This window comes from Centroberyx affinis, unplaced genomic scaffold, assembly GCF_046629955.1.
Source record: "Centroberyx affinis isolate AG114_WGS23_722 - 3 ecotype Tasmania unplaced genomic scaffold, CSIRO-AGI_Caff_v1 ptg007942l_1, whole genome shotgun sequence".
In the NCBI taxonomy this organism is placed as follows: domain Eukaryota; kingdom Metazoa; phylum Chordata; class Actinopteri; order Beryciformes; family Berycidae; genus Centroberyx; species Centroberyx affinis.
The window spans coordinates 461,972-486,446 of record NW_027283983.1 but is presented as its reverse complement, the minus strand read 5'-3'; the positions used below and the strand labels follow the sequence as shown (position 1 = coordinate 486,446).

Below are 24,475 nucleotides of genomic sequence, written 5' to 3'. Positions count from 1 at the left end.
TTGTTTAACACATTCAGAAGTAATGGTTGACAGTTGCTGTAGTAGATGAAGATGTAACTGAAACAAACCTAATTTTCTATGGCTATTGTAGGCAAAGCACTTCCAAAATATATCTGAGTTTGAGTAAACCAGTGGATTATAGATTACAATATAAAACAGATCAGTTTTCTGTAACGGATTACATTCTGAACGCAACCTTGCCACCTACGGCTGCGACCTTGACCTCGTGTCTCCCTCCAAGTGTGTATTGTGTCCCATTAAGAGCCGCTGGTCCTTTCAGCTCAGAGATGTTCGACTCGCACTGTTTGAGTCACAGTGATAGTGAGACGGCCGCCGCTGACTATAGGCTGCGCTGTCTTTACATACTGCTGCAGAGACGCCTCCATTCACTGTTTACTGCCCCTGCTTATTAGAGGGGGCCACCCAGGAGAGAGAGAGCGAGAGAGAGAGAGAGAGAGAGAGAACTGAACTTCACTACATATAAAAATGTCAGAGACCTATTTTTCCTAATTCCAACAAACATGGGTAATTTTGAAGAACTCTCCCCTAACAAAAGACTCCTGTATATCATTGGAGAAAAAGGTGAGTGTGCCACTCTAGCTGCCATTTATATAACAGAGACAGATGACCTAACTAATAACACTTTCTATTTTGCTTTTTGTGTGAATCAATTTTGTGTTGTTCAAGTATTTGTATTGTTATTATTGCTACTTTTATTGATTATCACTCTTTTGCTTTGGCAACAGATACTGAAGTAGGCTATTTAATGCCAATAAAGCTCACTTGAATTGAATTGAGATAAGAGAGACAGAGAGAGACAGAGTCAGAGAGTGGGAGAGAGAGAGGGAGTGAGAGAGAGAGAGACACAGAAAGAGAGAGAGAGATAGAGAGAGAGATAGAGAGAGACAGAGACAGAGACAGAGACAGAGACAGAGACAGAGACAGAGACAGAGACAGAGTAAGTAAGTGTGTCTGGGGAGTCCAGAGGTTCACTTCTCTTGTAAAAAAAAAAAAAAAGAAAAAAGGCATATAACTGTGTGTTACATCTTGGAAGGAGCAGACAGCACAATATGTACTGTAAGCCGATGCCACCACGAGTGCCGCCTGCTCACTCCGCCTCCTCAGTCTTGTAGAAAGACAAGAAACTATGACACACAGCAAACTAACTGTCCTTTTGCTGCCGCAACCAACAAACCAATGTGAGAGGGCAGAGCGCCACTTACTAAAGAGGATAAGGATGAAGAGAGAAAGAGATAGGGAGAGAGGGAGATAGGAACAGCAGAGGCAGACATAGAGAGGAAGATAAAATAAAGCATCAGAGAGGAAAGAGAGAGAGAGAGAGAAGAAAGAGGAGAGAGAAGAAAGAGGGAAGAGAGAGAGGAGCAGATAGACAGGGAGATACAAACAGAGGAATAATGGGAAAGCGTAGAGCTTATGCAGTGAAAGGAACACATTAGAGGCGACCTGCTGTGACAGTAGTATGGGGAACACTAAATAACTGCCTCCATTTAGACCAATGTCCTGGTGGTATGGAGCTATGGGCCTCAGATGGACACACACACACACACACCCATGCGTCCATACACACCCACATGCAAGCACACACACACTTGTGAACACACACTCTTGCGCAAATACATATGTGGACGCAAAAAAACACACTCAAACTGCATGTACTTGTGCAACACACACTCTTACGAATGGATGCACACAGATGTGAGAGCACACACACACACACACACACACACACACACAGTATACCTCCGTCCAGCTCTCCTCCTCATCTCTCCTCTGCCCCTCATTCACACATTTTTCCACATTGGCCGGATTAGGAACACTTTCTCTTGGATGTGCGAGGCTGCCCCGCACACAAAGAAACACTTGGGGACAGGATTAGTAGGCTTAAAGGGGATTCACATATGTCCAGTTCAAGCAATTGGTATTCAAAGCTTTACACTTTCAAATGCCACCAAGAGAGAGCAAAGCCGACCAGCGCTTTTCTTTGCATTGGCAGCACCTTTATGAGAAGGGCTCTTTTGCTGGGCCAACAATGAGGCCGTGAATACACATTTTTACTGTTCTACGAGGGGGATCTCATTGGCGAAGGATAGAGCACCAAGTAGAATCTGAGACGGACTTTATTATTGGGGTTTGAAGTGCTGGGTGGGTGGGTGGATGGATGGATGGATGGATGGATGGACGGGTGGATGGGTGGATGGATGGGTGGGCTGACGGGACGGTTAGATGGTGGAAGAAAGAGTGCTTCAGTTACTTCCACATGTTATTGTTTGTGTCCCGTTCCTCCACTCCTCCGGAACAAAAAAGACTTGGAGTACACTCTTCAGAATGGAGAGAGCGCTCTCATCGGCTCAATATAGCCAATACTGCCTCAATTTAACATATTGTCTCAATATTTCAATATGGCAACACCTTTTAATGAATGAAGCAGTTTCGTAGTGCTTCACTGGTTTAGCTAATTCATCAATAAACTATGTCTTGTGATTATTGAATTACTTCTCACAGTAGGTCCCTCTGTTTTAATTTTTCATAAATTGCATTTTCTTTGTGTTAAGCTATTGGTGATCTTAACTGAATTTTTATTTCAGTCAAGAGGGTAGCTTATTGAAATATGTATTCATCATTAGTTGAGTAGGTGAAATACAAATCCTCTACACTGAAAAAAATGTTTTTAAGCCATTATTCAGAATTTTAATATTATTTAATATGATCTATTATTTAATATTATCTAGGGTTTCTTTTTTTTTTTCATTTTTATAACCATTAATAGTTGAATATTTTAAATCAAATTTCTGTTTGCTCTTATTCCATTTTTTTTTCCCATTTTGCCATCTAAAATTGAGAATTGATGCTCTCCTATTGGCTTAAAATTATTTGTGGATCTTCTAAATAATATAATAGGCTATAATATAATGTAATATAATAATGAAAATAGTAGTAGCCTAGTAGGAGTATCATTATTAATATTTAAATAATACTACTACTACTAATAATAATAATAATAATAATAATACTATAAAATGAAGATTTATCTCGCATAACACATCAAAACAAGTGATAAGTTTGCTAAAGCGCGGACCTGGAGCGGGCTGGACCTGCCGCCCACATGCTGCCATATGGCCAGCAGCGCGCAGTGTGTCGGAGCGGCATGTCACCTCTGTCCCAGCGGAGGCCCGCACCCCGCGGCTGAGGCGCTGCAGAGGAGAGCAATTTCCCGTCCCATTCCTTCCCATTCCCTTAGGCAACCATGAGCCGAGCCGGTGCAGCTAATTGCAGACACTTTTTTTTTTTGTTTAAATTTTGAAATCCAATGAGCTGCCAACGCAACTCCTCAAATTTAAGAGAGCAAAGTGCAGGCTGTGTGTGTGAGAAGTGACTCTTCGTGTGGCTGATGAAGTTTTTAAGAGGCCACAGCATATTTTATCACGTATTACTGAACGCGTGTTGATTCAAAAGAAAAGATTAAATGTGAAAATTAATTGGAATTATTATTTGATTATTTTACAGTAGTCATATCATGCGTGCATACATTGTGCAGTCTATCAGAAAATGCACAGCAGTGCTGGAGAAATACATCAGAAACATAGCAGTAATTTATTAGGCAATCAGTTATAACGAATTTACAGTTTCAGCAGCATTTAAGTACCCTAAAAATAAAGTCGTTGCTGAAGCAACTTCCACGACATTTGCATCTGCATTTTATCGTTTAACAAAATGTTTAACTGGACTTATAGGCAATTCCCAAGAGGAGCAATTTCAAAACTGACCCGTTTGTCCCAGGAAGAGCAATTTAAAAAAAAAAAAGAGCTGATCCACGACAAGACAAGAGAGGAGAGGAGTTGGGTGAGGAGATGAAAGCGGAGGAGGAATGATGAGAGATGAACGAGGAGAAGAGAAGAGAAGAGAAGAGAAGAGAAGAGAAGAGAAGAGAAGAGAAGAGAAGAGGAGAGGAAAGGAGAGGAGAGGAGAGGAGAGGAGAGGAGAGGAGAGGAGAAGAGAAGAGAAGAGAGGAGCGCTGTGCCCCCAACAGTGTCATGACAATGGCAGTGAATGGCTGCGCACCGTGGTCACTGGGACAGTCAAAGCACACCGCCCCCTTTCTAACGGGCACGTCATCCTAACTAGGCGTTATGAATAGGAAAGCCGCTTTTGTCTGCCCGCATATATAAATACTGACTATCTGTCTCCTCGCCACAGAGAAACAGTGTGTGTGTGAGAGAGAGAGTGGGCTTAACAGAGGACCGCACTCACAGCACAGAGAGAGAGAGAGAGAGTGAGAGAGAGAGAGAGAGAGAGAGAGAGAGAGAGAGAGAGAGATAACCGGCGGTGCGACCGGCAAGTGTTGGTTGTTGTGATAAAAAAGAGAGAGAAACGTGGGACAGCGCGGGATACCGACAACATCAGGTGACCACAGAGAGGCTTAAGGCTCCAGAGAGACAGAGAGAGGGCAAGGAGAGAGAGGAGTGAGAGTGAGAGCGAGAGAAAGAAGGAGGAAGCGAGCAGCGACCTCCTACCCAACCTCGGAAGCGAACTCGTAAGATGAATTCCGACTCCAGCTCCAGCAGCAGAGCCACTTCGCCGGACATGGACGGCTTGTTTCTCCGTGAGCACCTCCCGCACCTCCAGCACCACCACCTCGGCTCGGTGTCCTCGTCCACGCAGAGCGGCGAGCTGCGCCAGAAGATGACCGGCGGCGAGCACCTGTCGTCGCGGTCCGGGGACCCCAAGACGCCGGGGGGCAGCAGTAGCAAGTACAAACTAAAGAAGCAGGTGACCGAGCACGAAATCCAGCAGCTTCGCCTCAAGATCAACGGCCGGGAGCGGAAGCGCATGCACGACCTCAACCTGGCCATGGACGGCCTGCGCGAGGTGATGCCCTACGCGCACGGGCCCTCGGTGCGGAAGTTGTCCAAGATCGCCACGCTGCTGCTCGCCCGGAACTACATCCTGATGCTCACCAGCTCCTTGGACGAGATGAAGCGGCTGGTCGGGGAGATTTACGGAGGGCACCACTCCGCTTTCCACTGCGGGACCGTGACGCACGCCGCCGGCGGTGGACACCCCGGGAACCCCGCCGCCGCGCACCAGATGCATCCTCTCCTCGGGAGCGCGCTGACTTCGTCCACGTCGTCCACGCTGTCAAGCGCGCTGCCGGGGCTCACGTCCATCCGGGCGCCGCACGCCCTGATGAAGGGTGCCCCCACCGCGCCCCCGGCCCTCCAGCTGGGGACGGGCTTCCAGCACTGGGCCGGGCTGCCGTGCCCCTGCACCATCTGCCAGGTGCCCCCCACTCCACACCTCCCCATCACCTCCACCGGCCTTACGAGACTCACGGGGGAGAGCAAGGACGGGATGAAATGATGCCCGGTGTGACTGAGAGACAGAGAGACAGAAAGAGAGAAAGAGATGTCAATAATGTAAATAGAGAATTTTGGGCATGAGGGTGATCAAGGCCTCAGTGGTGCATGCGCTGTTTTGTCAGTTCTCTTGTTTGGCGTATGAGAAAAAAAAGTTTATTTTCCTCCTTGTAACAAGGACTTTGTCTAAAAAGACTGATGACTTTCTCAGTGAAGGTTTAAAAAAAGTTTTGCTGGTAGTTCGGTGTCATGCAACACGGTGTGACATTTCTCTGAGTCTCATCTCACATCACATCACAGTGTGGAGGGGAAGGAGGTTGCATGAAAGTTTTGATTTGTTATTACTTTTTTGTATCAGGCGTCATTTTGTGAAAACGAAGAATGCTCTCTGTGCCTTGTACCAAGGATTTAAAACCTGAGTTCTACAGTGTATGAAAATGGTTACAATTATGTATTTGACTTAAAAAACTTGAAACAATGGATTTTGACACCACTGAATTCTGGGGGAAAGACGTTTTTAGGTTTATTCTAATTTTGTGGCGTTACTGTATGTCCATTTGTGTTCTGATTTCGGAATTCTTTGGCATGATGATGATGATAATAATGATGATGAAGGCCTGTGTGGCCAGACATCACAGCATGATTGTTTTTGCTGAACAGAATTTGTTATGCCCAGAGACCCCGTGTCTTTATTTTTGTACATTGTTGATGACTGATGAAAATATTTATTATCGCCCAGCGTCCCTGGATGAAATTTCAATAAAACTGAAATAATGGACCATATCCGCTCTCTTCCTGTCCTCATTAGAAACTCATATTGGTTTTCTGTGGTTATTCAGATTTGTTAAGGGATGGAAAATAAGTCTATAGGTTATTTAAAAAAAAAAAAAAAAAGTTTGTTAAATTCAAAACAGTATTTGTCATGTGAACTTAAACATTTCTGATAAGTAGTTTAAGTGGGCTGTAGGCTATTTTATCTCTTTTATTTTTATTGCACGGGTGCATATTGCCTGCCCGAACTCAATAGGATAAATCCATGTTCACATCATTTACCATATCAAATCTAGTCCCTTCTTAAGTAAATGAAGGGTTTCATTTCCAAAAATCTATAGCCTACATCCATTTTAGCCAAAACATTCGTACCTCTTGCTCTTTGCTCAGTATTGCATTTATTTGAAACGTTAATTATTTTTCAGAAAGCTTACTGCCTCAGAAACTCAAGCCTATTTAACAGAGTAGCAAAAGGCCTCGGCTTTACAAATACCGGACGATCAGTTACCTTTTTAGTTTTATGGGCTAAAATGTTTTCATTGGCCCCCAACTTGCAATATCAAACTACAAATTAACGAAGGATAACGCAGATGTTTTGACTATAAGCTAAATATCTGAAAAAAAACTGTAAGTGCGATGGAAGAATAGTTTGAAGTAATTCCTATGAATTTTTTCATTTTGGCTTATGGCAAGCCTTCATTGATTTTTTTTTCCTATTCTATCAAAATATATTTAAGAAGAAACTAGTGTTGAAAATGAAATTGGAAAAAGCCTGAAAACTTCGCCTTCGACAAGGCAATTTCACGATTTAAAACAATTTCAAAACTATAAAACAAATTTCTTACAAGCAAATATTTAAACCTAGTATTAAATCAATTGATCATTTTATTATTCTGTTATCTCATTGTTGCACCCACTCAGACCCATAGGCCCCAGGCTGCACACTAACACGTTAATGATGAACTGAAACATGGTCAGAAAATAAGCACAATTGCTTTAAAATACAGCAAACCAATTCTGACAGTAAACAAAAAGAAGAAGAAACACAAAACGAAGAGAGGGATTGGGCTGCAGCCTAATGGAGCCCGGTTGAATTTTTCCCTGTAACAACTAGAAAGTGATCCGCCTTGGGAGCGCAGAGCAGTTTGTCCGCCGGGTCCCTTGGGTGCTTCCCCGTCTCATCTCCGCAGCGACAGAATGTATGTTTGTGGAGATTACAAGTTAATTGTTCATGGGGGACTAAGAGGAGAGAATCACATCAGAGAAAGGCGTCGGGATTACAGGCTACTAAATGCAGAAGATTATACATTCAGACCCCTCCTCATTCTCACCGCATGCAAATGAGTGTGTGGATTTGACAAAAAAAACAAAAAAAAGAAGAAGAAGAAGCCCTTTTGTAACTTTTCTCTTTGGAGGGGGAAAAACACCAGTTCTGTGTGTTTGTGGCTAACTTGGGAAAGAGTGAAAGAGGGAAAAGAGTTCATTTTACACTTTTTTTTGTCTTTAGGAATGAGTATAGCCTGTCTGTGCCGTGCAGTCTGCCAGATGGGATGTAAATAGCTGGGTAGCTGCAATGGCCTTTTAACCACACAACACTGAGGAGGATGTTGTCAAGGGAAGCTGGCGGTTTGCGAGTTAATAGTCATGAGTTGGGGTAATTACTTAAGGTTTATTATGCGCTGGTTTCAAAGGAAATGGACTCTTCAATGGGCCGAGAAATACTTCTTAATTCTGGCTAATTAGGAGCTGGGTAAAGCAGAGACAACTGGTGCTGGTGTGCGATCAAGCACTGTTAAATTCATGGTGTGCAACCCAGAGCCATAAAATGATACACATAGCAATAATGCACATGCAAATAACACGCCCAAGACGACTGGAAATTATGGCAATTGTATGCTTAATGCAGATTAATTAGTGAGAATGTGATAGACTGTAGCTTGTGGCTCACAGGAAAGCAATACTGTAAATATTGACAAAACACTCACAGGTTTTCCAGCATCTTCAGTCTCATACAGTGGAAATGTAAACCTAATATTTCACTTTTACATTGATCATATGGTAACAGGAATTTTTCTGGGTGCTGCGGCCCTGACCTGCACTCCCCACTAGTGTTGATTATAATTTGGGTGATCTAGGAATTAAAGCCTATTGTAAGAGTGTCAGCTAAATTCCTATAAATGTAAAAGTAAATCACAGAAAATAAATTTCAGTTGACAGAGTTATGAGTTATAATGGGGTTTCTCTCGCCATGGTTGCCATCATGGCAGAGCCATGATGGCAACATGATCCACATTACTCAGCCTTTATTTATTTTTTTCATTTAACCAGTTAGGTCCCAGACCTGGCCAAGACAGACAGACAGACCACAGTAAAACTGTTAATTTAACTCTGAAAGCGTTAAAAATCAACACTGCCAGTGTTTATATGAGTCCAATTAACACTTTTTAACATGTGACAACACCTAGTAGGTGATTCTATATGACAAATGTAACAAAGTATAAAATAGAATGGTTTTAAATAGTAAAGAAGAAAAGAGAAAAGAGAGAGAGAAGCAAGGAGAGAGAGAGAGAGAGAGAGAGAGAGAGAGAGAGATGAAAGGAGGCATTTATAAAATGCAGAAACATTTTGTTATTTCACAGTTATTTGGTCTCCAACATTTTACACTCCCCTCTCTAATTGATTTCCCTGTTCAAAAATTATCAACAAGCGTCGAAATGCATCCTAAAAATATTAGTGATGATGAGATAGATCTTGATGAATAACAACGCATTCAGGGTAAAGATCATACTGCTGCTCAAAACAAACAAACAAGCAAACAAACAAACAAACAACACATAACTATACCCAAATTAATGAATACATGAATGAATGAACAAAAACAAATATAAGATAGATAGATAGATAGATAGATAGATAGATAGATAGATAGATAGATAGATAGATAGATAGATAGATAGATAGATAGATAGATAGATAGGGAAATACATAAGTGAATAAATAAATACAAATAAATACTAGATAATAGATATAGATATAATAGATAATAGTATAATTACTTTTTAGGGATAGAACATGAGATCTCATATATCATGTCTGTTTTGACTGAATGGGCTTCTATCCATCAGCTCTCCTTTCTACAGCTTGACAAACGACTGGTTCTTTATGGAGCACACACCTGTTACTGGGAGCCACTCAAGGTTTATTACTCAGGGAAACACTGCTTTGTTCCCCCCTCTTCTTACACACACACACACACACACACACACACACACACACACACACACACACCCACAGGCCTTTTCTTACTCTGGACACGGATGCTAACAAGGCGACAATGCCCTGTCAGCCGCCCTAAACGTCCAAACTGCATTTTCCAGAGATAACCCCCCCCCCCATCTGAAATTTGCAAAGTTGTTTTGGTTCTAATTAAAGTACTGGCAGATGCTCACCAAATAGTTCATAGATGCCTTATGAGCTTTACAAAGCCACAAATATATAGCTTTTTAGTCAAATATGTACAAACAGTAGGGACATTTAAACCTTTTATAACTCCAAAGTATGTATAAACATCAAATTTGGCAATCGCAGACTGTCGTTGCGTTCTGAAGAGTCTCTAATCGTCTTTCTGTGAAAGTATTTATGAGTGTGGAGTGAGGACTGCTAGCTTGTTTACTCTCTGCTCTGCTGACCCCGTGTTCACGGCGGGCCGGGCCAGGCCGGGCCGGGCCGGGCCTGCGCAGGGCCGACGCCTCGGGGCAGCAATTGAAAATAAATTTCAGTTGAATAAGGGGCAGCGGCCGCATCAGCCGAGCTGCTGCTAGAACAAAAGCAGTTGAGAGGATAACTTATTGACTGGGCTGACAGCCTGAATGAGGCTGATTATAACCGCCTGGTCGTCCTCTGTGTGTGTGTGTGTGTGTGTGTGTGTGTGTGTGTGTGTGTGTGTGTGTGTGTGTGTGTGTGTGTGCGTGTCATAGCCACAGTATAGGCAGTGAAGCAGGTGCAGAGGCCATCCCCTCTCTCTCTGGCCCTGGGGGAAGCCTCAGGGCCTGCTGCCCTGTCCTCAGCTGATTCACTAGACTAATGTTTAGCCCATACTGCCAAAACAGAAAGCATATTTCCATCATAAGAGCGTTTTGCCATCGCCATTAGCGACAGAGCTCATTTGCATGCTAATTGTGCAGTTAGAGAGGTGGTGTTGACACTTCCCTTTGTCCATACAGGGTCGAGGGAAGTGAGAGGATGGGACTGCAGATTGACATCCATGTGCGTTATTGTTTGGGGCTGGTCGCATCATCTGCTATTATGGGGCTTTTAAGCACAATGGGAAATAGATATAAAACAAAGTTCCCTTAAAAAGGTATCATTCATAGATTGACATCACAATTCTCCCTTTCAGATTTCTTTAAGCACTCACTGGTAAAATTCTAACAATATGAAAATAATCAGAATAATCAGTCATTTTTCTGACAGACTTATAAGTGTTATATGTCCAATTTAATGTGAGCAAAATAATAAATAATAAGAAATACATCATAATAATTATTATTATAAGGCTATTAGTAGTAGTAGTAGGCTAGTAGTAGTAGTAGTAGTATAACATGGAGATCAAATATAATACACACTGATGAAAAACATGCATAGACATACTTGCTCTCACACACACACACACACACACACACACATTTTCATTTGTCCACATCCAAGTCTGTTTTGGTGTGAATACTGTGTAACAAATACAGACTAGGCCAGAGGGAAAGTGTGCATGTGTGTGTGTTTGTGTGTGCGTGCGTGCATGTATGTGTGTGTGTGTGTGTGTGTGTGTGTGTCAGCAGTAATATCCTCCTACAGTGACTGACAGATGGCGTTCAGTGTTTGGCCGTAAATGTGCTCTCTGAGTGTTTGTCTGTGTGCCAGTCGCCTGTAGTTTGGAGACTCCCCGTGAGAGCCTAACTGTCCTGACACTGCTCAAAACCAACTGTCCTTGATTGTCAACCATGGATGAACCGCAGCATGTGTGTGCGCGTGTGTGTGTGTGTGTGTGTGTGTGTGTGTGTGTGTGTATGTGTATACGGTGGCCTTCTGGAAAGAAAGGAGCAGGCCAGGGGCGCAGATGTTAATGGGAGAGATATATCTATCTAAATCACTGGCCACCACATGCTTCAAATCTGCCCAGAGGAAGCAGTCTCTCCACAAGATGACATGGGGAAACAGAGGCGGAGAACGTCTTATAGGAGACGTCTTACCGGGAGAAAGAAGAGGGTGGTGAGAGGAAGAGGAGATAAGTAGAGGAAGGGCAGAGATAGAGGACAGAGTCAGAGAAGAGAAGAGAAGAGAAGAGAAGAGAAGAGAAGAGAAGAGAGGAGAAGTCTATCAGTGTGTGTGTGTGTGTGTGTGTGTGTGTGTGTGTGTGTGTGTGTGTGTGTGTGTGTGTGCCAGCTCCAGGCCTGGCAGAGTGCTGGGTGACAGTACCCTCTCAGCAGGGAGAGTCGGGCGACAAAGTGAAACATGGTCGCGAGGAGAGAGAGCCACGACTGAAGCCAAGAACAGACAACACAAATAGAGAGATCAGACCCGTCTTTGTACGATCCATTCCAAATGAAATAAACATGCTTGATAATGATCCTCCGCTGAAAAAAAAAAAAAAATGAACACGGGAAAAAAAGTTTGAAAATGAAGGGAGTAACATGATGTCGTCTTGCGGTTAAGCCAACATAAACGTTTACTGGTCGATGAACATAAACTCTGGTGAAAATCCCACTCTGCTCTTACTTGCTGTCACACTATTGCTTTTGGAAACTTTAAAACAGTCTGTAATTTTACAGGAGGGTAAATTTGCCTGGTTCCTGAAGTAGATTTTCAATAAAACTTAAAACAAGAACAAAAATCTTTCTTATTAAAGTCACAATGAAATGAAAACTATGTTTTTCTCCTGCTTCAACATCCTGTTTCAACCAGAAATATTGTATGTCAGGTTACAGAAGCCATTGAAAAGCTTTAAATATGTTCTCCTATCTATCGTAAAATGGCAGAGAGTGAATATTATATCATAAGTAAATGACTGGCTGCATCTAATCATGTTTTGAATTGATTGAAATTAATGTAAGTTGACCCAATCCCAGTTTTCTGACCTTTGTTCGTCAGTCCGTTTTCGGACCAGTCAGTTGAGGATGTGGGATTCAAAACAAGCCTTTGGGAATTTCGCTAACATCTCTGCTGGCAGCAGTTTAAAACCAGACATTACACCCATCCAACCCGGGGTGGCATCGATGTTACACCCCACATCGTGTCTAACCTTCCTTTCAATCATACATCAGTTGGCAGCAAAATAAATATATACATTACACCTCTCCACTCTCTCACTCTGTCCAGATATTATACACCTTCCACCCACCAGTTGACCTGGGAAAACTATATCTAAAGAGGTTTGAAATGATTCCCAAGCTTCAGTGTAATATAATTCATCTTTAAAGGCGCCTTAACAGTCTCAAAAGCGGAAGTAAAAACCATCGCTGAAGTCTACCGAACTCAAACACCTCTCAAGTAGCTCCAAGCATTTCAAACCTTTTCATTCTATTTCCTCAGGTCTATCCCTGAGTGTGTGAGTTGGAAATTAACCCAGGCGTTAGCCCGCTACCTACCCTGCTCCGTGGGTTGGCAGCGCTATTAAAGCAGACATTACCCTCCTCCCTCTGGCATGGATGCAGCTGGCATGTCCGGGCCTCATTGATGGCGCTGCCAGGCGGACTCCGTCACAGTTGGTGATTTTGATCAATATCAACGTTAACAACACCCCGACAGCTTGTTGGAGAACAAACAAACATGTAAATAATGCGTCAACACATTCGGACGAGCTGGACAGGATGGTTATTGGTGGAGTGGACAGAGAGACGCATTAGAATAAATTTATCATGCATTTATTTCAGCTCAGAAACCGTGTGTAGAGAGTGTCACACTGAAGCAGATAGATACAGTATATTTCATTTTAACTGAGATTTTTCTAAGGTTTAGATGGAAAACAGTGTGTTATCTATTCTTAGGTTTCTCAGGTGGATCAGCCGTATCCTTATGAATTAGGGGATTTAGATTGGACTCTCTACTCTCTCTCTACTGCATAATATCTCATATAAAAAAAATTTAATTTGATATTTCATTTATCTCTACAGGCAAAGTCAGTTTTTTCTTGTCATCCCAATGAAATTATTTTAAATGCTATATTATTAATAGTAACACCCTTTGTTTTGATCTTCTTCATTTTTCTTGTGTGTGTGTGTGTGTGTGTGTTTTTAACACGCTGCTGAATTGTAAAGCACTTTGAGCTGCATTCTGTGCATGAACGGAGCAATATACATAAAGTTCATTCATTCATTCATTCATTCATTCATTCATCCCAGGAGCTGGTAGAGATTCAGTGTCTTGCTCAAAAGCACATCAGCAGGGCGGATGGATGGCGGCTGGAAACCGGGCCGTCTGCTCTCCCCACTCTGCTACCCAAAGCAAAGCAAAAACACAATTTAAAATACAGAGTTAGGTTTGCCAAAATACATCTGAGCACAAAGATCGTGGAGCAGAAATGATCTTGCCATGTTGCTGTAAAGACGGCCAGCGCCGGCCAGTCCGCACCAGCTCCGCTTGGCAAGCCTCAGCAGTGTGAACAGGATATCGCTGTGGAGTGGGAAACACACTAGCAAAGCACGGCTCTAATTATAAACAGGCATTATCATGGGTGTGAAACCAGAAGTGACAGCAGCAGTGGGCAGCCAGACACACACACACACACATGTACACACACACTCATACATGCACATGCACATACACACAAGCAGCGTCTGTACGGGCCAGAGTCATCATATGGACAAATCACAACTGCTCTGGCTCAGTAATGTCTGGCAGATGTTAACGCTTTGTACTTAATGACTCCCCCGAGACCTCACCCAATCAGACAGGACACAGTGCTGTGCTGGGGGATGTGTGTGTGCGTGTGTGTGTGTGTGTGTGTGTGTGTGTGTGTGTGTGTGTGTGTGTGGGTGTGGGTGTGGGTGTGTGTGTGGGTGGAGACAGTACTTTTTTAATCCTTAAATGTTATTAAACCATGTTAAACATCTGTAATATCTGTAATATTTTTATGTGTTACTATTTAATCAGAAGATTCAGATAAACCATTTAAAATGTGTGTGTGTGAGAGAGAGAGAGAGAGAAAGAGAGAGCAAGAGAAGGGAAGAGAAAGGCTTCCACAAAGCTATTTATGCTTAAATGCTGTATATTTCAAATGATGACAATATTTGTGTTGCACTTCATACCAAAGTTGCAACAAGCAATACTAAAGGGAAGACACAAACACATTAACAAAATGACTGTAGCGTAATGAGAGCAATAACAAGCTATCAGTTAAATGTAACTTTATAAAAAAATAGTTTTCAGTAGTTTCTTAAGAGAAGTTAGAGTTTGTAGTTGTTCAGTTCCTCCTTCAAATCCTCAGGCAAGTTTCAGAGCCCTGATTGTAAACAGTGGATCTGTAAATCTCTACAGTACATATGGACATAAAAAAAAAACATAATATAAACTGGGGCCAAGCCATTTACTGGTTTAAAAGTAATCAATAGAAGCACAAAATCAATTTTTAATTTAACTGGAAGCAAATGTAAGGTAGGTATAAAATGGTTGTTTCAGTTGTATATTATTTCTAATTAAAAATACAATTGCTGCATTTGGAAATAGCTGCTGATGAGAGAGAGTGTTACGGTTGAGGCAAGAAATGCATGCAGTTACAATACAGTCAGTATGAAGAAATGATGAAGTAACAGTCAACATACACACACATTCTGCTCTGCACATAGAAGCGAAAGTGGTGTTTTACAGCAATCTTTCTCTAGTACATAATGCCATAAAAGCAGCAGTGCTCCAGTTTGTTGTATTGAATATGTCAGCAGCAGCAGATGCTGTGCTAATAGCCACTGGATGCTGCACTGGAATCTAGCAGCTGGTACCCATGACACTAACTACCGCCAGGGAGAAACGCCATGCCATCCACAACCCTGTTCCAGTCCGGTAGCAGTACGCAACACTTCATCACGGTTTTTCCCGGGACGTTATCGAGCAGCAACATACATCGCCTCAGTTTACACTTGATGGGAAAAATGGATTTTCCAGGTTTCCAGCAGAGCTCAAGCCTAAGAGAAATATAGATTTGGTAGTGAAAACAGGATGTATCTATCTGGCAACAAACGTAGATATCTTCTGAGGTAACACGCCAAAACTAGATTCAAAGTCAGAGTTGGACTGTATCACTTTGGCTAGAGCTTTCTTTGAAGCTGGATATGAAAATGCACAATTTAAACAAGTGTAAATAGGGGCCAGAGAGATAAAAAGGAAAATACACTAAACAAATAACTGTTAAGTGCAGCATCAGCATTTGCAGATTAAAACATTTTCTAACTAGTCTACCAACAGAAGCAGTAGTCACACTTTATTTGGAAAGTCTAATCCTGATACTCAACTCACTATCAAGTGACTATTATGTGTTAGTTATTTTCAGATGATACAACAGTGTGAAAAGTAATCTATTAGATATTCAATGCCTGGGTTAGGGTTAATTTTAGGGTTAGGGTTAAAAATTGGGTTAGAGTTGCATAGTCTGTACAGATGCAACAAATAGGCAAATGCCATTTTTTTTAATATCTACTTTTTGTCACCTCAACATTAAACAATGCAAATAATGTATGATCAAATTAGCATGCCAAACTACCTGACTCTATTAATCAAAGGCATAGCATTCTAAAATTGTTCTCTCTCTCTCTCTCTCTCTCTCTCTGTCTCTCTCTCTCTCTCTCTACCCAGTGAGAGTCCTCCCCACTGCTCCTTCCTATCCCTCCTTTCTCCTCTCTCCCTCCTCATCATGCAGGAAATGCACCACACCACTTCTCCACTGTCGCTTTCTGACGCCCCACCAAGAGCCGTCACTCACCCCCACCCCTCCCCCCCTCATCCCCACCTTTCTCCGTCTGTCCGTCAAACAGGAAGAGCCCCCTTTTTCCTCTCCATCTGTTATCATCCCTCCTTCTCCATGAGTGCTGGGGGGAGGGGGGGAAAGGGGGGTCCGCGGGCTGGTCATCCCGTTAGAGGCCTATTAACAGTCCCCAGGCTCTCTGCTGGGGACCTACTGGAGAGAGATGCATGTCAATACCTGTCTGTTATGCCTCCTACCGCTAAACACAGAGAGAGAGAGTGAGAGATAGTGAAAGAGAGGGACAGAGAGAGAGAGGGCATGGTGCTGGAGTGCGGGCCTCCTGTCACCCTCCTGTTGTACTGATGGACCCAAGTAGACAATACAGAGTTTCAAAAGGCACACTTCCTAGTCCTGTTGGTGTCTTTAATACCATCGGTTGTCTCTTCGAATCACATCTGGCCTGCAGACTTTACAGCATGCCGCTTCCTCCAACAAGCTGAGAGAGGTGAGACTACAGAAGGGGGGCAAGGCAAAGCCATACATGTAAACAGACTTTGATGCTGAGGGGACTGTAAGGTTTTAAAATACACAGTGATTCACATTATGCCTCCTTGAAATGAAGTTTGTTGCAAGATGCTACATGTATCATTGTATTGCTCATGTGCCTTTTACCATTCACCACCAATTTCCTTAAGTTATCTATACAATGAGCAAATTACACTGAATGAGACTTGGAAGTAAATGAAGCGTGAGCTATGGTGTTCTGGACTGCATTACTCCCCATGAACTCAAAATAGATGATGCATTGATCAAATTACAAATGCTATTTTTTGTGTTAACTAATTTTCTCCTAGGTAATACTGTATTTAGAGGAACTACATGTAGCATTTTTAAACCTCAACATAGCTTCAAATTAATTGTGATACCTTGGAATACTTATTGTAAACAAATAAGGCCATGGTCGGGACGATTGTTAGTCTCATTCTCACACCAGTGGTATTGTTTGTGTTTTTCTCAAAAGTATGACCACATTCTCCATAAACCCTGATGTTGTTATTTGTCTCCCCCTCCCTGGCGTCACAAGAGGATAAACATTTTGGAAGTGATATTTCCATCAGCATTTCAAACCTTCCACCATCTGCCATTGTGGTAAACTTTGAAAAATATTTGCTCTTTTGTGCCGTAAAGCAATTCAGCAAATTTCACACAAAATCTGACGTAGAGTACAGTAGAGGATACCAATTTCGCGATGGTCTTATTTGTTTACAGTGAATACACTAATTTCTCAAAATAAATGTGGTAATGATAATGATTTTTACATACATCCACCAATCACTTGCCTCCAAACCAAGCCATCCAGACCAATCAGAGCCGTTCTTCCTTCTCATCCGTCATAGAAGTAGGAAGTGTAAAACAAACATGCCGCATGTGTCCATCTGTCTTGATGTTAGCAGAGAATAGAGGTCTGTTTCCTCATTAGCAGCTTATTAACAGTCACAACCCAGCAGAGAGCACTCTCCCCAGAGGACAGCGGCCCGGGGGGGGCATTCGAATCCCAGAGAGCGCTTTGTCTCTGGGCCTGGCCTCCCAGACCGGCCCCCTGTCCGGCCTGCCCAGGGGACACTGTGTTATGCATGGACAGGATAAGGAGAGCCAGAGGAGAGGGATGGAGAGAGGAGGAGAAGGAAGGATAAGGAGGGGAGGAGAAGATGGAGAGAGGGGAGAGTTGACTCGAGGTCATCCATCAAACCTGCTGTCAATGTTCCCACCTCCTGGGGAGACGACTGACACTTCTTGACAGAGAGAGAGAGAGAGAGAGAGAGAGAAAGGGAGAGGGAGAGAGGGAGAGAGAGAGAGCAAACGTAAGTGAGCTCAAATACTGCCTTTATAAAATCAGGCGGTTATAGATATTTACTCTGTTAAAGCTTGTGCTCAATTCATTTTTCCTCTTTAACAACCTCAAAAGTGACGATGCCGCTTTTGTTTCTCACGTTTTTCTAAGTATTCCAGCTATATTTTACTGCCATTTTAACCCAGATCTGAGCAACACATCTGTTCTGTGTGTTTGTGCCAATACAGCCATGTGTTGACCTCAGACCAGAGTGGGACCCCTCAGTGTCTCATGGTATTTGCTTGGGCTTGTACTGGCGATGGGGACACGGGTTCAAATCCCTGTTGCTCACACTCATGTAGTGCCCATCTGTCTGTATACATACATGTAAGAACATGTTCATCCAAAAAAAAAACACCCCACTGTTGCATACACACAAACACACGCTTAAATACACACAAAGACAAAAACACACACGAAAACACCTAGATACACACATTCGGCCCATTTCCCAAGACACACACTTTTTAACAAGCGAAACACCATATTCCACCGGTTAACCGTCTAATTATAAAGTCATCCTCGTATTTACAGTATTGTAGAACAAACAGACTGACAGACGACTCAAGCTGGCAGTTCCTCACAATACTTTACAAGGCTCTGCAAGGCAGCTGGTTAGCAGAGGGCTTCAGTAGGAGGAGGGAACTGGCAACAGCTGTTGGAATGAATGTCAGTAGTTAAACAGAAAGTCCTCCAGAGGCTTGGTCTGCATGTGAGGCTTGGAGTGATCATCCGAGGCTTTACATTACTGTATGGCGAAGAAAATGAGATGAAAATGAGAGTCATGGGATTAAAATATGGTTCTGGCACCAAATAGTCCATAAAAAGGTTAGTGTAATTTTGAGGAGATGTAAGTTTAAAAGTGTTTATAAATGATGTTATCAGGTGATCCCAACTTTCTATCTCCCTCCCATCCTTCTCTTCATTCCTGTCTTTCTCTTATAGCTCTCTCCCTCCATCCCTCTCTATATCCCTCTTCTGCTCTCCTCTCACCTCCCCCACTCTTCTCCAGGCCTTCCTTCCCAGCCTGCCTTGCGGTCCCGGAGGCGCCAGCCGCACCCTGTCCCGTGCAGACTCCCGCCGTCCCGCTGAAGACCGTGAAATCAGCATGATTAATAATTATAATTATTGGCAAACGTGCCAGCTGCTCTGTGGCAATGGGCACCTCTGATTTATGGTTCTGTAAACGCAAACAGTCATTGTCCATATTCAGAGAAGAAAGGAGGGAAGGCAGGAGGGGAGGTGGAGGCAGAGGGGGAGTTTTGGACGCCTGCCCTCAAAATATGATTTTATCTTCCGAAGTCAGCGGCCCTGTCCTGGAGGCTTTGTCCTCCTTCCCTCCCTCCTTCCTTCCCTCCTTCCTTCCATCCATTCGTCTCGTTCTGCCTCCACTCCTTACCTAGTCCGTGGTTCATGGAGCGTTGCTTTTTGATCTCAGTGGGCATCAAAGGAGTCTGGGGCCACTGGGCTTCAGGCATTGTGCTTGCAGACTGCTGGTTTTGTGGACAGACTATCGTTAGCATTGTGTTAGCATGGCCTTTAGTGTTGAGGTGTATGTCCACAGAGTGTGCAGAAGCTTGCACAGGGGCTGATGTAGGACAATTAAGAAGCTTTAGAGTAAAAGTAAAACTTGGAATTTTTCTAAGATAATTCATCAATTATCTGGGTACAATTTGATTATGCAGCGCCCATAAAAAATGGAATGCGACCAGAAGTCTGTCATAGATAGTAGATGGCTCTGACATGGAATTGGCTCTACTTATTTGTCTTACCTGTGTGTGTGTGTGTGTGTGTGTGTGTGTGTTCAGACTGATGGAGATGCACAGTCTGTTCATCAGGCCCTGGGGGTCTGCTGATGTGTCTATCATTGACAGAACGAGACTATGGATTACCTCGCTCATTAATCACCATCAACGAGGCAGCGTGCGCACACACACACATAGACATACACACGCACACACACATTTGCATCACATATATGGACAAATGCAAAGTCACACACTGCACAAATGCACACACACACGCGCATCTCTTCGCACACACACAGAGTAGTTGTGACAGCTACTGGCCACCAACCTGTCCGCAGCCTAATCTCATTAGGGTCCTTCTGGCATCTGGGCCTGTTCTGCTGAGAGATGGCCTGTGATGGAGTGGAGAAGACAAGGCGTTCAAGCGTATAATAGACGTCTAAATCATCTGGACTCAGCCAGCGGGTCCTCATGCACTTTCACTAGAAGTCCTGGAAGTATGAGGGGAAAGGCACAGGAAAGACAGAATGAAGGCTGTGAAGTATCTGAATGGAGACTCTCTTGTGTCAGAGTGGGTGGGGGTTCATGTTTTGGTGTCACATCCACACTAAAACAGAGAGAGATGAACGGAAAGAGAGAGGAAAGTATAGCTGACATTTATGACACTGTTGCAGTGTTTGTACAAACTTCCAGCTGGATAAACAAGGCAGCGACCGCTTAGTAACTCTAATGAACTCCATGCAGCAGTGTTTCTGCTGATGCTGGTGGCACAGTGACGCTCATCACACCTGTCTGCCACTCTGCAGTCTGCAGCAGCCTGTCCTGTCCTGTCTGCTCCTGGAGTGCAGTGTTGTACCTGTCAGTGTTGTGCAGATGGGCTCCGGCTCCCCCAGGTACCCGGGCTAAATACCCGTCATTAATCACCACATAAAGCCTCCCCAGCGGGAGACGCCCCAGGTTAGACCGCATCAAGAAATAAATTGGCTGAAAAATGGCTCTGGACGGAGTCACCATCCCTAGAGAGGAGAGGAGAGGAGAGGAGGAGAGAAGGAGAGGAGAGGAGAGGAGAGAAGGACAAGAGGGAAGGAAAGACCGAGCGCAGCCTTCCTCAGACCACAGAGTGATCTGTCAGCAGCTAACCGACATCATCATTCACTTGGCCCCTATCGTGTTCCCGCGGTGCTGACAATCTCGGCTGTTTGCTTTCAGATTTGTACACATTCATCTTCTTTATTTGCCAAAGTGGTTATGCTTAGAGGTGATGCTGAGCTTTAACACTTCTGGGTGTGGGGGCCTTCATGTCCGTAAGGCTTTGAATAAACACTAGTGAAAAAAAGGATGATACCAGGAGTGGATCGACAGAGGAAACAATGACAGAAGGATAGGGAGCTCCGAAACAGAGAGGGAAGGAAGACAGGACAGCAAGTTCCCGCCTCCAGCAGAAGGAAATATGATTAAATATATCAGATTTTTATCCTAGAAGCTCACTAGTCAATATTGGGTGCCTTGCTAATTCAACATACCTCACTTTTCTGTGACATGGGCATCTTTTGACAACATAACATAGCCAGTAGTTCTGGATAAAATAATCCATATTAATCTTCCTATGACCCACATTGAGGTCTTGACCCAATCTTGGGACAACATTGCTTTAGGGCCCACACTGATTTAGGGGCCAATAACAACTGAAAATCTAAATTAGGACACTGCCCTTTGTTACAAAGGGTCAAATCAGCAGAAGGAAGACCTGTCTGCTTTATCAATTAATCAATCAATCAAAATGTATTTATATAACACTTTCCATCCGTGAGAATGTAATACAGTGCACTCTGCAATCCAACAATTTAAACAAGTGATACAACGAGAAAAACTAACAAACCAACATGAAAAAAGTGGTTAAAAGCATAGATAAGGTCAAGGACACATTGCCGTCCACTCGCTCAGACCTGTCCACCTCACAAGAGCTTGTCTGTGGCTGTCCAGTGCGATGATTAATGACCAGAGGGATTCCCCTGGTCAGCCACTGAACCTCTGCTCTATCGACACCGGCCCTCCCTTCACTACTGATGTGCTGCAGCACCTCAGGGCCTCGCCGTACCGAGCCTCAGATGGTTGACTGTACAGTACAACCTCACTCATCTCACCCTCAGACATCCCAATGAATGAAATATGTGATGGTGTGAAGTATTATTGAGCAAAACTGATTCCATTTCCTTGTTGATTTAGGTAACTAGAACGATGCTAAGTGTAGCTAAGATGGCACAGGGTGTTTTGTTATGTGCTCACATGTATGTTTTATATTATCTTGATAGTGGGGCGCATTAGATATAATTACATTGAATTCAAAAATGTCATTTTCAGTCGTCCATATGTCTGCTGATTTATCATATCGCACTGCTCTTTTTGCATATCCACAGTAATCCCTACTGGCTTAAATCCCTACTGGCTTAAAGCCTAGTTATAGTAATGACTTGTGACCATAGTTTAAAGCCCAAGGCAGTATGGCGGCCTCTGCTGAAACACTGTTTCCCCACCACATGCTCTGTTTACATATCAAGCTCTCATACAACGTTAATATAATATGTAACAAAAAAGTTATGCACGTTGATACAAACTTTCTAAAACGACCCCAATTAAAGAAACGTAGTCAGTTTAATAAGTTAATGGCTGCTAAACGAAACGTGCTAATAAATATTTTCATCAACCACAAAATAGTTCAAAGAATATCTGGTGATAGCCAAACTGTAGCAAATCCCACAGGGATAAACTAGCTAGCTGCACACAGGCAGAACATGCCTCTCTCTTTGCTACACTACAGAAGGCTTTAATCTACTAAACATTTAAAAAATCAAACTTATTGACCTAGCAACCAGCAGGATAATCACCAGAATGGATTTCATTTAAATAGCTAATGAAAGCAACCAAGCTAGCTAACTCCATTGAAACAAATGCCTGCTTGTTACCAGGTATCCCATAAACAAAACCATAAACAATTGAATTCCAACCAGCATCATAAGCCAGCCAAACATCTCCACTTTATTCTAAGTCTACAGTCAAATATTTAAAAAAAAAAAACCCAACATGCTGACATATGAGCAGCTCAATCCAGTTACTTACTTACTCATGTTATGCATTTTACACATTCTTATAGCTGTAATGCAAAACAACTTTTTCAGAGCTATTTGAGTACATTTCAGGAATGTGTATTGCATGTGTACATTTAAGCCTGTTACCCTGGTGTGTCTATATTGTTTGTTTTTGTAGCAGTTTGGGTGAAAATTTAGTGTAATTAAATATGTAGAGCACTATAGACGCTGCATTTCAGGACATGTACAGTGACAAATGACACTGTTTATTGACAACATTGTTGTGAATTGCTGGCCTATACTACCCAGCTATTTTTGTTCACATTTCCATTTGCACTTGGATTTTGTTTTCATTTTTATTTTGGTGTGGGGTGTTTTTATAACCTCCATTTTGTCTTCATTTCAGTTAATATATGTTTTTGTACCTACTGTTGCATCATTGGCATGCATGTGCAAATACATTAAGGACAAACCTAAACACAGTGCTGTGGAATAGCAAAAATCAATGTACAACAATAAATAAATGAGCGTAAATGAATGCATTGTCCTGAAGGAATTGCTCAGAGATTACTTAACGATATGTTACAAACACTGTAGAGATCACATTAGCTCACACAAACAACAGTGAAATCCCTGTTGCCATAACCCAACACAGACTTTGAGCTGCAACATACCTCTACATCTCTGCATATCAGACCCTTATACAACAGACACTTAAAAGGCATAGCAGAGGACCACAGGCCATTATGTATTTTAAAAGGAGGGGCATGGTGAGTGGCCAGGTTATGCTCCTCTATTCTTCTTATTCTTCCTTCAGCAGAGCGGTCGGTGTCAGTAGGAGATGCCGGGACAATGGAGGTGATCTCTCTGATCTCAGTGGTTCTATTGTGAACCGGCGTATTATTAATGTTCATCTCTGAGAAAAGCCATGGCCTCTGCCTCTCCGCTTCTATATCGCTCTGTCAATTTCTCTCTGCTGGACTTTCTCTCTCTCTGTCTTTCTCTCTATCATACTTCATCTTTATTTTTCTGTAACGTATTTCCTCTGTCAGACACACACACAAACATGCACACAGAAAACATGCATAAAAACACAGAATACAGAAGAGAATTTTACATTACTTTGTTTTGGAAACCATGAGCCCAGTGTCCCAACTTCAGTACCAGTGTCAGTTTTGTTTATAGAAAAATATCCTTTTTCTGAAGCGTATTCATCAAGCCTTTCAGAGCAACTAAAGCAACAGACCAACACTTTAACTTTAACGTTTTAACTTTAAACCTGTACAGTCTTATAACTATAACAATTAGACAGGACTGACTGACCATCTTCTATGGGACAGCAAGGCTTTGGGACATTGATATCTGTGGTTTTTAGTTATGGTTTTTAAAGCTGTGATGCTGCAGAGAAGTAGTCAAAGACCTACATATCTTAAAATTTCCTCCAACTCTCTGCTCTGACACAAACTCATCACTTAAAGTGTCTTTAAACTGTCACATGGCTCCAAATCTTCACCCATATAACAGATTCCCACTCACTCCCAAAGTCTTTGTATTCCTATTATTGGATAAAAAAAAAAAGGGAACACTTTGAAGGTGTGCTGCCCACTCTCCTTTCAAAAACTAACAAACAAGAGGAGCCATGGTGCCTGTGTTCATTT

At 42.8% G+C, this 24,475-nt stretch overlaps 1 protein-coding gene across 1 annotated transcript; it reads left to right on the top strand.

Moving 5' to 3' along the window:
- The first annotated feature begins 4,554 nt into the window (after positions 1 to 4,554).
- On the top strand, positions 4,555 to 5,379 carry olig3 (oligodendrocyte transcription factor 3). The gene has a single exon (XM_071514093.1). It carries the CDS (start codon positions 4,558 to 4,560, stop codon positions 5,377 to 5,379), a length of 822 nt encoding a protein of 273 aa, XP_071370194.1. The 5' UTR covers positions 4,555 to 4,557.
- Positions 5,380 to 24,475: the final 19,096 nt, after the last annotated feature.